The sequence below is a fragment of the Neolamprologus multifasciatus genome, chromosome 1 (genome assembly GCF_963576455.1).
Source record: "Neolamprologus multifasciatus chromosome 1, fNeoMul1.2, whole genome shotgun sequence".
NCBI classification, from domain to species: Eukaryota; Metazoa; Chordata; class Actinopteri; order Cichliformes; family Cichlidae; genus Neolamprologus; species Neolamprologus multifasciatus.
In genome coordinates, this window is record NC_140439.1 from 11,877,824 (window position 1) to 11,895,395 (window position 17,572).

General features: G+C 39.7%; 1 protein-coding gene across 3 annotated transcripts; it reads right to left on the minus strand.

Annotated features, from left to right (window-relative positions):
* Positions 1-225: 225 nt before the first annotated feature.
* On the minus strand, positions 226-2,939 carry LOC146525366 (SUN domain-containing protein 2-like). Of its 3 annotated transcripts, none has more exons than XM_085162350.1 (9): positions 2,838-2,939; positions 2,333-2,423; positions 2,051-2,205; positions 1,893-1,948; positions 1,643-1,778; positions 1,430-1,557; positions 1,155-1,328; positions 970-1,059; positions 226-777 (listed from the first exon to the last, which is right to left on the minus strand). In XM_085162350.1, exons 2-9 carry the CDS (start codon positions 2,419-2,421, stop codon positions 655-657), a joined length of 951 nt encoding a protein of 316 aa, XP_085018476.1. In that variant the 5' UTR covers positions 2,422-2,423; positions 2,838-2,939; the 3' UTR covers positions 226-654. The 3 variants fall into 3 exon arrangements, with proteins under 3 accessions (XP_085018476.1, XP_085018468.1, XP_085018459.1); XM_085162342.1 differs by lacking the exon at positions 2,838-2,939 and adding an exon at positions 2,550-2,677; XM_085162333.1 differs by lacking the exon at positions 2,838-2,939 and adding an exon at positions 2,550-2,583 and having other exon boundaries at positions 2,051-2,423.
* Positions 2,940-17,572: the final 14,633 nt, after the last annotated feature.

Consider the following 17,572-nt stretch of genomic DNA (forward strand, 5'->3'; position numbering starts at 1 on the left):
TTAAGGGGAAAATCGTGTGGCTCTAGTGCTTTTCTTCTGTCTTACTGTTCAGTACGTGAAATCTAAACAGATTGTTCGAGGTGTTTTATCATTAATAATTTTGTATCATAATATACACAGTCATTTAAGAACTTTCAAAGGACACACATAATTTTTTAAAGCAATGTTTTATTAAATTAAATTAAATTAAATTAAATTAAATTAAATTAAATTAAATTAAATTAAATTAAATTAAATTAAATTAAATTAAAAATCTTTTATTAAAAAAGAAAAAGGAAAGAGAGAAAACCCCAACAATATGACCCCCAATGAGCAAGCACTTGGCGACAATGGGAAGGAAAAACTCCCTTTTAACAGGAAGAAACCTCCAGCAGAACCAGGCTCAAAGGGGGGGAAGGTCATCTGCCGCGACCGGCTGGGTGTGAGGCGCATCAGACTACAAACTGTTAACTAGAGTTACGTGGAGGATGGATGTTCACTGGATGTGAGACTATGGTTCCTTAGACTCCACCCAGCTATTATCCTCCTCTATAAAAACGCTATAAAAATATTATAACTTTTTAAAAATGTTTGCAGCCTGATTTGTCTTCACATGTTTTCTCTCTTTTTCCATTTATACTTACCTCCACCACAGTCCTACATGTCTCCACAGTTTTAGTGTTCATGCCATGGTAGTTTGCCATGAACTCTAAAACTGTAGATACACGAGTACTGGGAGTTGCCCCAGTTGTCATGAATCCGTAGTGTCACGTACTTCACCACACTGATGTTAGATTCCTGTGAGACAAGAAAGATAAATAACAGTTAGTTGAATAAAACCTCTGTGACTGTTAAAAAGGTGACAAGATGGTAAATCAGAGATATTATCACTGATACAAGAGGATGTAGGGGATAATCTACAGTTATTATTTTCTAAAAAGTTGGTGAAAAAAGTGGATGTGCATATGAACAATGGCACAGTGGACTCACGGCTATCTTAAATGTTTGAAGCGGCCCTCCCTTTGGGTCATATTGAAAGGTACCCAGATAAACGACTGGATCCTCAGCATGTTGGTTTCCCTGAGACACAAAGAGATGCATATCAAGTTTTTCTATAGCATACTGTAATGTATGCAAAAGTTCAATTGTGTGGTACTGAGGAATCTGTGACTTACAAATACTGAAAACTTCCTGGGCGCACTTGACACGGTCAGATATGGAGATAGCATCTGTGGTATGTGCCCCAGTGACACGTGGCTGATGGTGATGTATTGGGCCAGTTCAATTGAAACCTGTCCCTGGCTACCACCAAACGCCCAGCACTGACCCGGAAGCATTGGTGCCCGGCCCTAAAGAGGGGAACCAAAAGGAAAATAGAGTTGAGTAAAGAGCAAAGCAATCGGACTATTATGTCATGACATATTTGCTCTGTGGAATACATTTTTTTTACCTCAAGAAGAATTCTTGGGCTCATGCATGGTTGCTGGTTGGGACCAATCAACGTGAAACCAAAGATTCGTAGCACCGGTTTATCAGGGGGATAGCTTTCTGACGTCTTATCGTAAATTATTCTAGCTCCTATAGATAAAAAACAGTGAGAAAGAAATTCCAAAACAACAACATTTTTTTGGGACCTAACTGACAGTTTGAGTTTCTGACTTACCGAGTGACTCCAAGGCAAAATTTGGCATCCTGTCTGCCACCGGAACTAGAAAGTCGATCTTCTCTTTCAGACTGGCCAGTTCACTTTGAAGCTCCTCGAGTTGTTTCCAAACCTGTTTGGAGCTTGTAGTGAATATCTATAATTGCAAAAAGAATTTGTTTATGTTTAATGTAAACACCTTTACAATATTACTTTCTGTTCAGGATTGTTTTCCTTTTTTTGTTCTTCTAAACTGCATAAGTACGCATACCTTTGTCATGATGACAGAGGGGATGCCAGTGAAAACTGACAGACTGAAGAGTAGACCTGGTGGATGAAGAGAAATCATGTGATAAGACGTTAATTCAAAAGAAAATCACATATTGCTACTGGAGAGGATGCAATGGTTTGTGGAAAGGGATCATTTACCAAAAAAGAAGAGCAGAAAGATGAGGAGAAATGTTTTTCTTTTTGTTGAGCCACATCCAGGCTCCGCGTCACTTGTGCAAATGTTATGCTCCAAGTCATGTTCAAAGTGACATTCTTCGCCGTTTCGGAAATGAAATCGATGCCTTTTGAAAATTCTGAATGAAATAAAACCAAATGAGAACAAAAGTCTGCTTGAGAACTGCTGACTGTTTAGTGAAAGCATACATGACATGGGTGTATACACACGTTTGACAGCAAAAAAATATGCATACAAACACTTACCCATACAGTCTCTCCTTATAGGAGATGACTGGTTCGCCGGTGCTATTATAATAGCCATTAGACTGTAACCGACTGCTTCTTCTCAGCATAGCTGTGAAAGACAAATATGGGAAGATTTTTTTTTTAAATACAAATATAAAACATATATTGTGCAACAAAATTTTACAGACCTTGTTGCCTTCTTTGGGAAATCATATTTTAAAGATTTGGTACTTACTTTCACCAAATAATCAGTAAATAAACTCAGATAAACGGGATTTGTTGCAGTTAATGCTGTCCTATCGAGACTTCTTGCTGCTAAATTAATCTTGCAGATTCGAATTTTTGACGTCATACGAAATGCTTTGCTCTTTCCATCTTATGACGTACACGTATTCCAAGCGCATGCGCACAGAAGGTAAACAACTCCGCTAACTGTAGGTACAGTATCTGGGTTGGGTTGAAATGCTCTTCAAATGTTCCAGCTTTAATCTCTCTTATGTTGACGTGATTCGACACTACTTACCATTAAGCTGCGTACACTCTGGAAGCTATTTGGTCCTCGCGCATCGCTATGCAGCTGCCAGCCGGTCCCATGCGGATGTCCGAGGCTCCGGTTGCCTAGGTGACCATTTGTTTACGAGCAGGACAGAAGAAAAAAGTTGGAATAAATTGCGATGAGCTGTGAAATCAATTTAGTTTCCTCTTTTTTCCATGTTTGTCGGTAATGCAGAACCCTTGTGAGGCAGATCTCTTTTGTTTGTGTTATACGTTACACATTTTTAAAGGCTCGTGGAGTCTGATAACACTCCAAAAACCAGAGTGCTCATACCTCTCGCATTACTCAACTGCAGCAATTCAGTGGTTTGCATATTGTCATGGGGTGTGTGAATGGGGCTTAGGCGAATGAGAATTCATATCAGCCACTAAGAAATGTTTGCTCTTTTATGCATATGTTCTCTGAGGGTTTTAGTTGCCATGTAAATGCAAATAGCAGGCTGGTATATTTGACATAATGTGCAATTATGAGCCACATTGGGATTTTACTCTCAGTCTCATCCACTTTTCTGTTTGCAGCGTATAATGTGCAGCAGACATGCTCATAAAATCCCACAGAGTTGGAGGACTTTAGACATAAAGTATGTTGTTCGTCTTTAGGAGAAGAAAAAAGATTAAGATTTTTCGGGATTAATGAGCTTTAATTACTTTATGAGATATATAATATTTTATATGGTTGAGTAAGCAACCTACATTGTCGGAAAGATAAATTGTTAGGTCTATATGATTGTAGTAAAGGAAAATAGCCGCTGGTAGTGCAATTGTACCCTTTTCTCTTTATTCACAAAGGCTGTCGATTTGGTTGGAATACTCAGATCTGTGGCTGCTGACATGCCTCAGTGTGAGTGCACTCTTAGCACTCCGTGTTTGTCAAGCACCAATTAATCATTTATATTTATTTTTTGCAACTTCCTTTTATTAAATCATACATTTCATAAGTCAGACATTCTCTGAGATTAGGGGCTCCAGTATGTTGCTCTGACCAACCAAACACAGCAAGGTCAGACTATGAACAAGCTCTGAGTGAGGCCTGTTATCAGAATCACCGTTCCGTTTCTGATTCATTATACTGGTTAACTAAAACATATTTATTTTTCTTTATTTTTTTATTCAACATGCCAGTATTGAGCAATTGAGCATACCTAACTCTCATTAAAACCAAATATAAGTTATGCAAACTGGTACATATTCATGTTTAATATGTTTTGTTATATTTTGATTTGTTTTTAAAAAAAAATATGATTCATGAAATGCTGAGCAGGTCACTTCAAGTATGTGTCATATTTGTGTGACACTGTTGAGCGAATGTGATTAAATAATAATGATATCTTGATTAAAGTATGATGTAAGCCCAGCCCAGTGTGCAGGGCTGTTATATGCCTAATGGGGAAGGTGGTGACATATTATTAATTGTTATGTTCCTATCAAGGTTTTAGCTGTTAATTTAATTATAATCTCAGCTGTGGGTTAATGTTTCTCTGGGAAAATGTGTAAGAGGTTGAAAATGGATATACACTTAAACAATGTTTTGTTTTGTTTTTGTGTACCACACAGGTCAGCTGTTGAGACGGAAACATTACATGCCTTATTACACTCGTGCCACATGATGGCAGCAAAAACTCACCAGTTGCACAGTGAGCAGCAAGTGCCTGCTGAACAAAGATAAAAACTCACTAACAGTGTCTATTTACATGAATCAACATTTCTTAGACAGGATTTTGATATGAAACAGTAGAGTTAAACATAAGTATTACTAACAACACTATTGAAGGTTGGCTTGTGTTTAGTTTATACAACAAGTGAAACTATTTCTAAATAGAGACATAAAGTTTAACAAGAATTCAATTTTTGAAAAATACATTTCTTTTGCTCCTTTTAGAAAAATCTATTTCCAGTGGATACACCAGGTGTTTGTGTGTATAAATGCCTTCTGTGGGCTGTATCAGCGTTGTTTGCATGTTTCTTTTGTTATTTTCTCACTATATGCTGCAACTTCTCAGTGGTTACCCAGCATGGCCCCTGCAGCGTTGCTGGCTGCGCCATATACTGCCTCCTCCTGGTCCCGGCGCAGTACTGCAAGAGAAGGAGAATTATAAAATACTCCCCAGCTTTACCAGCCCAGCTTCTTCTGGTATTGCCCTCCACCTGAACCCTCCAGCTTCAACTCTCACCATGCTGTTGAGCCACAGCCACATCCCACAGCCGCGGGCGATTTTCACATTTTACTTTTAATTAAAATCACAGATGTTTTAAAATTACTTTTCAAACTCTTGTCAAATGTCCTTGCTCTACTGGATGTCATGAGTACGATGGATTTCCTTACTGCTCTGAAGATCTGCCTCAGAGACTGGAAACCAAATGACTAAACTGAGTACAGTGTGCCTGTGTCAGGGTGTTTTAAAGGGTGAAATGGGTCATGCTTGAATTTTCGGCGTGATTTTAAAGGACAGGATGCCTCTGAAAAATAATTCTTCTAGTAAAGTCGGAATTGCACTGTAGATGTAAGGATAAGTGGCATGTAATATCTGCAATATGCACAGTATTCCATTGTCTTTTAGGTGCAATGCAATGCAAACCCTGGTGCCAACATTTCTGTGGTTTGAGTTTTAGTTAAAAAGAAAAAAAAAGTTCTCCTTAGGTTTTGAAGATGTCTTGATTTTCAGGACTTTCCAGCACATCATAGGTGAAAATGTAATAGCACAAAGAAACACAGACAGAGAGGGAGAAATCAGATTTGAACGCAGCACTGCAGGGCATGTGTTGACAACTCCTTCAGTTATCTCAAGAACATCAGTAGTGATGGTTGTGTTGCCTTTAAGGCTCAGGCTAGTACTTGTAACACTAGCACCCTGACAGGCCAACATAGTTTTCTCACCTCCGCCTCGGTTTGATCGACAGTAGAGTCCTGTCAGTTCGATGGGTTGAAAATGATTTCTTCAGTTTCCAACATGTTACCCTTAGAGCTGCAGGGGCTCTCTCAGTTCCACCTTTTTATTTTTGTTTTTAACACCTTCCTTGAGACAAAGGGTGAGAGAAGAAAAATGGATGTTATACCTCTGACTGGCTCAAATGGGGTCGGACAATGAGGCTTTGTGGCTTTAGATGGCTGCTGCAGTTCAGTAACATGCTTTGATATGAGGGATAATGTCTTTGAAAGAAAAGAAGAAAGGAAAAGAGATGAAAGAGTCACGTTTAATGTCTCCAGCAGTTTGGGGCTGTCTGATGCAGCCCTGCACTTTCTTGTGTTCAGGTTCAGTTTAGTCTTGCTCACAAATGAAGCCGTTACCACAGATTGCAGATGTCACGAATGCAGCAAGTTAGAGCATTAAACATAATAATTATACTGAGAATGATGAAAGGCCTAGGGGCAGGTCCATTATATTATTATTTTCAGTGTATAATTAATGAGTTCTATAAATGCTTTTATTTAAAAGGTGAATGGGAAGACAAAAGGAAGAAAATGTAAAAAGAAAATCTATATTGGGATTTACTTCCATTTTTAAACTGCACAATGTATTGAAATCTGAAAAGCTCTGGACAGGACTTTAAAGGGGACGTCATTAAATGTGTATAATAACTAAGTCCACTCTTACTGCTTCCAAAGGAATAAAGAGGGTCAGTAAGCAGCTAGATCCTGCTAATCGAATGCACTTGATTAACCGATCGTCATAATTTGTTTTCATTTTTATTTTTATATATGTATCATGTAACAATGCCAAAGCTGAGAGGCAGAGAAAAGAGAAGGAAAAAAGGAGAAAAAATTGGTGAATAGATAAGAATAAAAGGTCAAAGCACAAATAAAGTGGAACGGGTCATTATTAACTGCTGCATCTGCAACAAAACTCTAAAGACAAACAGCACCTGAAAGGGGAAAAAAATAGATACACAAACGTGTGTGTGTGTGTGTGTGTGTAGGTGTGCGTGAGACAAACAATGAGGGTGGGAAACTGCAATAACGGCCCCTGGGGCCCAAAGGCTGACAGAGCAAAGTCCAGGAGGCCCGGCCAGTTCACGGACCCCCAAAAGAGCTGAAGACCCGAGGACACATGTCCTGATCTACCACGGTCTACCATCACATGCCTAGAGCCCCAAAAGACCAGAAGCAACAGGCAGCCGACTCTGCCAGAGGCCGGGTGTCGGAGTACGAGCCGAGGGCAGGGCGCCAACGTTCTTTTTCACATCTGGGGTGTAGCTGTAGGATGGGAATAACAGTGCGCTGGTTGGTTCAGCACTATGGGCGAGACTTTAATGTATTGCATTAGATGAAGGGCTAAAATAATGTTCAACAATTAATGGTCGCAAGTAGAAGTCTGTGATTCAATTCAGACTACTTTTAAATGTCCTGATAAAGATAAACTGTATTTCCTTAACCTTTAATCTGTTTTCTCATCTTCCCTCATTTACCTTCCTGATTATCCACTGCCTTGGTATCATAATATCCTCGACATGATAAATATTGATAAAGTAGCATGCATGATCGTTTAGCTTTTAAATCTAACAACAACAACGAGAACAGCAGAGTTGCTAGCATGGCTGCAGAGCCATTGAATAGGAACAGCTCAATTTCTCAATGTGTATTTGAAGAATTTTATATGTAATAAATTTTATTCACATTTTGTGACATTTATTAGTTTTTCAGAAATGCACAAACTTCTGAGGAGTAGATAAACTGCGGCCTTATGAACGTTCACTTACAAGTGTGTAGCGACAGGCTCATTCTTCAAGCTAATTGCTGTCAGATTTAAATGCTGTTTATGCAAATTTTAAAAAAAACCCCAACAACTCCTGACAAGACTAGGTCAGCATTAAACATGCTGCTATGCATACTGAAATCTATCTGCATCTACATTTTCACTCGCTTCTCACTATGTCACAGCATTTATATGTGCTTTTCGTTGTGCTTGCACAGCACATCAGGGCATCTGCTATGATCTAGACTCTTTATGGTACAGGAGGAGAACAAACGGGCACGGTCAGCTGTGCTTAAATGATGCCTTTTGGGTCTGTTTAGAAATGCCGAAACTGCACCGAAGTCACGCAAACACATTTGTACAGGATTTAAAATCAGCTCAATCGCTAACAAAGGCAAAAGACAGTGTGCACAACAGAGAAATGAGACTTCCCCCAGCGAAACGAAACCTGAGCAGGGTCGGTCGGTTCTGAAATCTACCACACTGGCATCTACCAGAGCCAAAACCTCACTGTGGAAGTTTGGAAAGCAGCGTGGAGTGACAGCATTTCCTGCATCCATTTAGAATACCGCAATATGGAAAACATTTAAACCTCTTAAAGAAGAAAAGTCAAGTCGTACAGTGGCTGCGCAGTGATTGGTTTTTTTTATTTATTTGTGTGTGTGTGTGTGTGTGTGTGTGTGTGTGTGTGTGTGTGTGTGTGTGTGTGTGTGTGTGTGTGTGTGTGTGTGTATGTGGGGGGCACTGGTATTTTGGATAAATGCAAGTTTTGTAAGTGGAATCTTTTATCTGTGAACAATAAGAAATTGAAAACAGGACTGGTTTTGATATTTGATGGTGTGGTCTCGTGCTGTAGCTATCGTCCGGGTGGTGTGGCTCTACTCCAGCATAACCAGGCATGATATTTTCACTAACCACTATTGAACCACTATTTAACAACCATATGTTGTGTGCTTTTTCATTGTTTTCAGATACACGCCTTTCAAAAAGATGGAGGAAAGAAGCAAGCTAGCCCTGATCTATTTGTTATTTAATGTCATGCCATGTAAGAATAAGATATCATATGCATTCAGCTTTTATCAACACTAATAGTGCCATGGATTTGGGTTTTTTTCCCCAATCTCTAGTCTAGGCTGGGTTAAGCACATCTTGCTTCCTAGTGTTCCCCATGTGGCTGAAGAGTGTCCCCACCGAGCTGCTCACCCTGCTACAATTGTACAACCACCATAAAACAGACCAGTGCCCCCCAAGTATCCTTCCCAGACCGAGCAAGTGAGCAGTCACATATATTTTGTGCAACTCTCGTGAATTAACCAGGGGTGACCAACCTCTCCTCTCCACTAGTGGCTCCAGTCCCTGTGATCCAAATTGTCCCCAATAGTTTCCGTGGTAGTGTCTGTTTGCCTCAACTCAATAAACCTTTTGAATTTTGAACTTGTCTTTATTGGCTCCTGCTTTAGAAGCCACTTAGCTTTATTGCCACTTTGGCATTTGACAAATAGGTCTATAATTGGGTTGTGCATAGCTTGTAAAGTGGAAAAATCCAATATTGGTTGTTTGCATTTATGTCCACAGTACGTTTTGTTAAGAAACAGCTGAAGAGAAAAACTTAAACATGAAGAAAGTGGGGGATGACATACAGTTGGCTAACAGGCCTCTAGTCAGGTGAACAGGTGAGAATGATGGTGTTTTTTCCCTATATGCATTTTTTTTATGTCGTTCCATATATTGAGTGTGAATGGCTTTTTTTTATTAACATTTGCTTCTACTTGTACAGCCAGGAGGAGTTCCAGGGGGATGCAGCTGTAACATCTGGCCAAGACTAACCTCCCTGCTATCAGCGCATTTTGTGGCACTTAGAGTAACATAACGACTTGCTGATGCCGGTAGGGCAAACACCATAATACTAAATAGGCAGCAAAGGTTAAAGTCAGCAATTGAGATCACTGAGAAGTCTAGATTTTTTTAAAAGTTTGATGCATAAATTTTCATATCACACTCAGTGGCTGTGTTGGTGCAGAAAATCCTTAACTTCTTTACGTCTACACCTACAGGTGCTGCCTCAGTCTGGATTAGATTTAATGAATGATAAATGAGTCTTGTAAAAATAAACGAGAATCTCCCCTCTCTGTGTTTTTCAGTACCTGGCAGTGGTTAATAAACCAACCTGTGGATCACAACCGTTTTGAAGGGTAAAAAACGTCACTTTCTACGTTTTCCGATTGGTCAGAACTATTTTCTGAGACACAGGTGAACTGATAAAAACCAAAAACCTGTTTGGGTGATCTAAGGGGTTAAACCCGAGTTGGAGTATCTCTTGGCTGTTGTTCAAAAGGCGAGCAGCTTCAGGCCGAACTGGTCGCGGCTCACAGCAGCTGAAAGAGAAGGCTGTCTCCACTCCCCCCGTCTCCATATAATTACACTATAGCTGACAGACACGGTGCTTAAGGTAACAAAACAAAGACGAACTGGAAAATAAACAGCACCTCAGTCATTCATTGAAAGGGTGAGCCAGAGATGGGTGCGCTGCGGAGTTTTGTATAGACAACAGTTTTACTGCAAGCTGGATGTGGTTTACAGTGAAAACAAAGACGTTTCCTTATAACCCCTAAAAGTGACAGTTATTACTCATTTTCATTTATTACTGATGTAAAACAAAGCTCCAACACAACTGTTGTTTTATTTCTAATAGCAAAAATGAGTCATGTTCCCTTCAGTTTGTAATTTGCTGACAGAGACGTCACACACTAAATATAAGTGACATAAGTGTATGTGTGTGTTTGACTTTGAGACTGGGTTTGTTCATTTGTCACGAATACAAGGAGTGTATGATACAAAGTATCAGGAAAAAACTAAGAAATGTGTCTTTAGTGTAAATTGTACTTAAGAGCAAAAAAAGGAAACAATAATTCCCTAATAAATTTAATTAAACTCTGCGACAGTTTATTTAAAGGTGTAAAAAGCAACCCAACAGTCCATCAGGGAAGTGCAATATGGGTAGCATGGTTGGAGAGTAAATTTGACCCGTATATTATTCACTCTCTAATATAAACCTCCAGCATTTTGGCTGGTGATCATAAACAATTAAAAAAGAAAGCAGTGGTGCATATGGATGGACTATGGCTGCAGGTCTAATAAAACTAATGGAGCTTGAATTCCAGTAACACCTGTGCTCTAACTAAACTGATCTTTTTCATTAGCCTTTGTTCAGTCATCCATCCATGTTCCTAACCAGCAAGCTAATTTAAGATTGCGGGGGTGGGGCGGTGGGTGGAGTCTATTCAGCTGCAGTAGGTTGAGAGGGAGGCTGTCTGAGCTGTCTGCGGTTTCACACACAAGACAGCTGAGGTATTGACCCACAGGCCCACTCAATAACAAAGTGACAAAACACTGTCAAGGTGATGATGATGACGCGATGGAGAGTGAAGATTATGGATTCTGAGGTTTGAGCTTTTGGCTCCGGATATTTTTTTAGATTTTTGTACTCGGATCATTTGGAGCCTTTGCTTTTAAAAGTATACTGACATACTTATGTAGATTTAACAATACTGATATTTTCAGTGGTGCTAGTACCAAATTTTATTTTTTTTAACTATCATACCTATCATGATTACTAAAAAAAAAGAATTTAAATTATGACTGATCACACCACAGGACAGTTTTCCACAGAGTGGTTCAAACCTCAACAGTGAAACTCAGCCTTACTGTGATGCTCTTTTTATGCCCATCATTGTTGCATTAGCTGAATTTGTTGAAAATGTCAAAACTAGTGTGGTTTTTTTACTTGTCTAATATTTGTCTAGTCTAAGAACTAAACTTTATATATCTGGTATCAAATTCTAACAGAGCATGAAAAACAGTGATATTTCTCAATTTTAGTACATATATATATATATATTATTTATTATATATATATATATATATATAATTTTTAAATATGTATGCATGTAGTCAAATATGTAATTAGATACATTTCTAGTACACATATGATTTGAAAATCCAAATTTCTTTGGGTAAAGTGTTGAATTAGACTGGGCCCTGTGACTGACTTATCTTCTACCAGTAGATGAAATCAGCTTTAATTCCATTGCATTACTGAATAACATTTTCCTGCTGCACTGGTCAAGGCGATATTGTAGCTTCCTGTGTAAGCTGGTAGTTCCCAGCCTCAGGACTCCTTTCAAAGCATCACATGATAAATCTGTGGGTGAGATTTGATAACAAAGATAGAACCCCCCCCACCCCACCCCACAAACAACACACAATTGTGTTAATGTCTGCTATTTTTTTCTGGAATATGTGTTTCATTTTCAGTGAAATGCTGGATTCTTTTGCGTCATTGGATTTCAAACAGTGACCTGCATAAAACCTGAAAAGCTGGGAGGTGTAGCAAACCACAGACATCTGATATGTTGCTTTTCTTTAAGGATCAGAAGGTGAAAAGATTCGATTTTACAGTGTTGTCTGCAATCATTGGAGCCTAATAGGACCCGAAGCGCTTTAAAAACAACACTACACACTGACATTGTTTAGCCCTTTCAACACTTTTTGTGCACATTTCTTCAGATTTTTGTGTGTGAAATTTTAATCAACACAATACTGCATTTAAAGCAGCATATGTATGTATTTTCCATACAATATACAACATGGATGTTGTATATTGTACAACTCCATCTTTTAACTGATATTAGCAACAGTATTTGAGAGGGATTCAGCAGTGTGAAGGTAACAAAAATGCCTTGTAAAATGGTAAATGGCCTGTATTTGTATAGCGCTTTACTAGTCCCTAAGAACCCCAAAGCGCTTTACACATCCAGTCACCCACCCATCCACACACTGGTGATGGCAGCTATATTGTAACCACAGCCAACCTGGGGCGCACTGACAGAGGCGAGGCTGCCGGACACTGGCGCCACCAGGCCCTCTGATCACCACCAGTAGGCAACGGGTGAAGTGTCTTGCCCAAGGACACAACGACCGAGACTGTCCAAGCCGGGGCTCGAACCGGCAACCTTCCGATTACAAGGCAAACTCCCAACTCTTGAGCCATGATCAAAAATGTATCTCAATTCCTAAACGAGATACATGGATACAGACAGAACAAAGTTTTCCACCAACCCCCGTAGCCATTATTTACTATTCCGATGTCCTGGCTAAACTGGAAGCCCTGATGCGAGTACAATCCATGTGAAATTAGAAAATGTGAAGTAGGACATACATTTTGGACTTATAAGTCTTACAGCTTGTCCTACTGATAAAAACCTCCCCCATGGCCATCCGCAATACACCAAAGTAATTAAATTACACATTTCTGTAATTTTATACATTTACTTCATACAGTTTAAAAAAGAAATTTACTACAGCAGCATTCCTTTATCATGTAGAGAAACTAAGACAAACTGTGGATGTTGCTCTTCTTTGTCTTTGTCCAGCTGACATAAGATCAAAGTGTGCAGCGATAGATTATCAGATCGTGTTGTTAACCTTTTTGATTAAACTGCTGTTAAAATAGTTACCATTCAATATTACACCAACAAAACTGATACTGACTCACAGTTCAGAGCAACGGACCGCTGAGCTCTAACAAGCTGCAAGTATTGAATAACTCACAGCGATATCAGAGATATTAGAAGAAAGAAACATGACACTTGAGCAAGATAGCAAGATCGCGGCAGTCCCAACCCTGGTGCCAAAAGAAAAAAATAACACCTTTACAGTAATCGAGCCAGGAAGCCTGTGAGCCCAGTCATGCTGCTGCTCTGGCACTGCACAGGTTAGTAGTTTTGATGATGAGCATTACTGCACTGGAGAGGTAGGTGAGAGTAGGTATCATTTTTCTTGGATTAATTGCATCCACTGTGCCATTAAGTGAATTTAGCACGGCATTTGTTTGGTGCTCTGGTGAAGTAAGCAAGAGCACTGATCATGTTGGCAACATGAATGGAGTAGCACTCTGCACACGAGCAAACTATAATAGACTGGAAAAAACAAATGCTTTTAGAGGTCCAGCACGAGGGCAGCATGGTGGCATGGGCGTTAGCACTGTTGCCCCACAGCAGGAAAGCCCTGGGTTTAAATCTGCCTATCTGTCTGGAGTTTATATGTTCTACCCATGATTGTGTGGGTTTTTTCTATAGGTAATCTGGCTTCCTCCCACTTAGGGACTTAGGTCAATTGGTGAGAGTTTGAGCCTGAGTAGCTGTCTATTGTTCTGTGATAGGCTGGTACTGCGTGTCCTGCCTCTTGCCCAATGGATAAGCAGAAGAGGATAACTGGCTGGGTTTTGGAACAAAGTCAACAAATGTTTGAGCATCTTTTTAATCAGATTTCTCAGATGATTCTGCACCTGCATATTTTATGTCCTGATGACCGTGGATCTCGCTTTAGGGCTTTAAAATAAATGCCCAAATAAGTGACTGGAGATGTTACCAACATAGCTGAAGAGTGGTGAGGCGAGCTTCTACTTCTGTTTAAAACATGTTTTTTTGTGACCCTTAAAAAATGAAGCATTACCTACATGAGACTCAAAGCTAAAAGGTAGACGGTGTTTGCAGTTAAGGAGCTCAAACTTATATGCATCCATTTGTCACTTATCTTGTTTGTAGCAAAAACAGAGAACGCCTTCCATTAATTACACATCCCTGATGTATTCATTAACATAATTATAACATGACAGTTCGTACAGGGATAATTATACAGTGAAGGGGTGGAGCTCAAGAGCCAGGGGCAGAATTAGCTCGTTTTCCTTCAGTTCACAGTGAGGTCAGCAGCCACCGCAGCCCCGAAGTCAAGGGCCAAAAGAAAAAAGAAAATACCGTCCTCCACTGCTCACTGTGCATAGGATCCTTTCATTGTCTTCATGACTCTGAATCGGGCCAAAGGAAAACAATTAGAACAGGAGGCTGTGCCTGGCTGTTTTCAGATGGGAAAACCAAAAAAGAGGTGGGAGAGAAACATGGTAGGTTTCTGGACTAGTCCTGCCAGCAGCAACTCTCCCACCCCAACCCCTGCACTGAATCCTTCCATTGTATCCAAACCACAAATCCCACACTTTGCCTGGAAAAGCAGAGAGGAGCCTTGACTGAAATATACATTGGAATTTTTTTAGGAGGGGGTGTATGGGAATGCCCAAAACTTTTACAAAGCCTTTATTCAGTTAAACAAATAAAAGTTTAAAACTAAGATACTGTTACTGTGTTTTTGTGCTAAGATATCTATTTCAAACTTCCAACACTGGAGAAGTTTTTAAGTGGTGCGGTGCTTCTTCTTTTTTTTCCCCTCAGGAGTGTTGCAACTTTGTAATCAACCCCTCTTTACTTTTCAGGCTAAAGTTAATTACAGGTTTCAGCAAGCAGCCTGAAGAGGTTCAGGGTCAAAACAAAAATGCCTGACTGCCTGAGCCGAGCGATGTCCCGCTGCTGCTTCTGCTTCTTCGACCGAAACTCGGGAAAGGTTATCGTTTTTTAACACCCTTCTGACGTATACGTTACTTTTTCATCTCACTTCTCCAGCTCTTTGACCTTTTCTCAGATATGAGTTTCCATAAATGATTGTGTTGTTGGAAGTCTCAAACAGGATGCCGTTACGCTATAAACACAAAACTTTCGCCTACCAGAGTCGGTTGGGGCCTGAGTGCCCTGCTGTGGTTTGTTGTGTAATCTCTCAGTTATGCACTTTATTTTCTTACCACTGGCACTGTGACGCCTTTCACTGTTTTCCATTGCTGCTGGTGCTTTCAAAGCGAGAAGATAGCTGAAACTTGGATATGATTTACACAGTCTGAACGCATTTTTAAAGAACATGTTGCGTATGTGTAATGGGACTGTATGTACGCGTGGAGACATAACAAAACAAGCATTTCAGTATGGTTACAATGAGCCGAGGTACAGTGATCCACCAGCTTTTTACATCATTTACCATCTCTTTAGCAAATGGAGTCGGTTCAGATCTACAGCAACTAGAGGCTAGAGTTACTTGAATAAAGGTTTGGTGGATTTTCCATACTACCACAAAGCAACTGTATTTACATTGCTCTGCCAAAGTCTTGAGCCACTGCTCATTTCTTTACATTTTTAAAGGAAAATGGGCAATTTATTGAAACATTTGCCAACATAACTGGAAATACAGTGTATAAGTAACATTTATTCAGGAACAGTTCTCCGTGTTTTTGAAGGACATTCAAAGCTCGCCTTTGATCTGTTATTGTATATTTTACACATGTTGGTATGGGATATTGTATTTGTTTTAAATGTTATATACCTATGTGGTATGTGACTTTTGATGCCATGATGCCAGGTCTCTCTTGGAAATGAGATTTTTAATCTCAATGAGATTTTTTACCTGGATAAATAAAGGACTAATAAAATTTGGATGTTTCTGCCTTTTGTTCTGTTCTCTGTCAAGATGATCCCACACTGCTTCAATAATCTTGAGGTCCAGGCTCTGGGGAGGCCAGTCCATGACTGATAGTGTTCCTCTGTGTGTTTTTCTATCCAGGTTTGCTTTTACTGCATTGGCGGTGCGTTTGGGGTCCCTTCATGATTTCATCAACTTTCAAAGGATCCCCAATACCACTGGCTGAAATGACAGAGCCTCCACAGTGTTTTTCAGATGGCTGTAGACGCTCACTGTTGTACCTCTCTCCTGACCTCCTTTGTACATATTGGTGATGAAATGAACCAGTCATTTTAGATTTGTATTCATTTGTATCTATGAGGTCCTGTGTCAAGTTTTTGCTGGATTTTTCCCTGGTTGGACACAACAGTTACTGTTCATCTGCTGTTTTTTAGGCCACTTGTTCTTTTGTCCTCCACTTGTCCAGTTTCTGTAAGTTTTTAAGGACACACTGCACACCATGCTAAGATAAGTCAAGTTTTCAAGACATTTATAATCTGGACAAAATATGACATCTGCTGACAAATGAATGGAGTTTTAAACCACTGCAGCTAAAAGATCAGACATACAGTACAAATCACCAATCATTGGAGTGGGCATGTATCTGTCTTGATGCATGCTCAATCATCCAGGTAAGGAAATCCCAAAAGTTGATCTGGATGTAGCGCTTTCAGTGGGAGAAATGTTTCGTCACTCATCCAAGTGACTTCTTCAGTCTCAGCTCACTGCAGGTTTCCCCAATCCTATAAACAGTACATTTACAGAATGACTGAAACTAGCCCACTGGCAAACAACGTGCTGTGAGATCAGTTTCTTGATCATTAATATGATAATTTTCATGACCATTGATCAGCAATACTGATCAAAGATCACTGAATTAATCAGTGGTCCAGAATCAACCTTTTGGGAGTGTGAACTATCTGTTCTGCTCTGGTTAAAAACAAACAAAAAAACAGATGAAATATCTGCCACTGTAAAATCTAATTAGTTCCCAGAACTTAAAAAAAATATATGCAAAATCGTTGCCTCCAAAAAACTAAAACTTATATAAGGTTTATCTGGTATGCTTATGAATTTATTAATAGTCCCCTTTTTCTTCACAGCGGACTTCTCTATTGTGTTTGTGCATACTTACATTATTAGTATGATTACATTGTATGTTATAGTTCAGCTTCCTCCATGAAAACAAGAAACTACAAACCTGGAATGTTTCTCCATTGTTAGCTTGCTGAGTTTTTAGCATCACTTGAAATGTATGCGGAAAGCAGACCTGTGGTTTTGAGGGCAAGACCTTTTGATGAGTTACTTACCATAGCGTGAAGACAGAAGCTGATGTGGAAGTCTCTTAAATGCCAATTGTTTCTAATATTCAACAGGGGGTGGAGGACTACCATGGCTCCACAGAGAAGTCTGATGGTATTGAAGTCTATGGAATAATGACCTCATGCCAAAGCAGGGTGTGCATTAGGTTGGGCTACCTTGTAGTCAACAGTTCACACCGTATGAGTGTGGCGTGTCCTCAGTATGAAGGTCAGGTCCACAGCTCCTTCATCAGACCTCAATTCAAAACACCACGATGGAAATGACAATGACTAACAAGCTCAGAGGCTTCAAGACA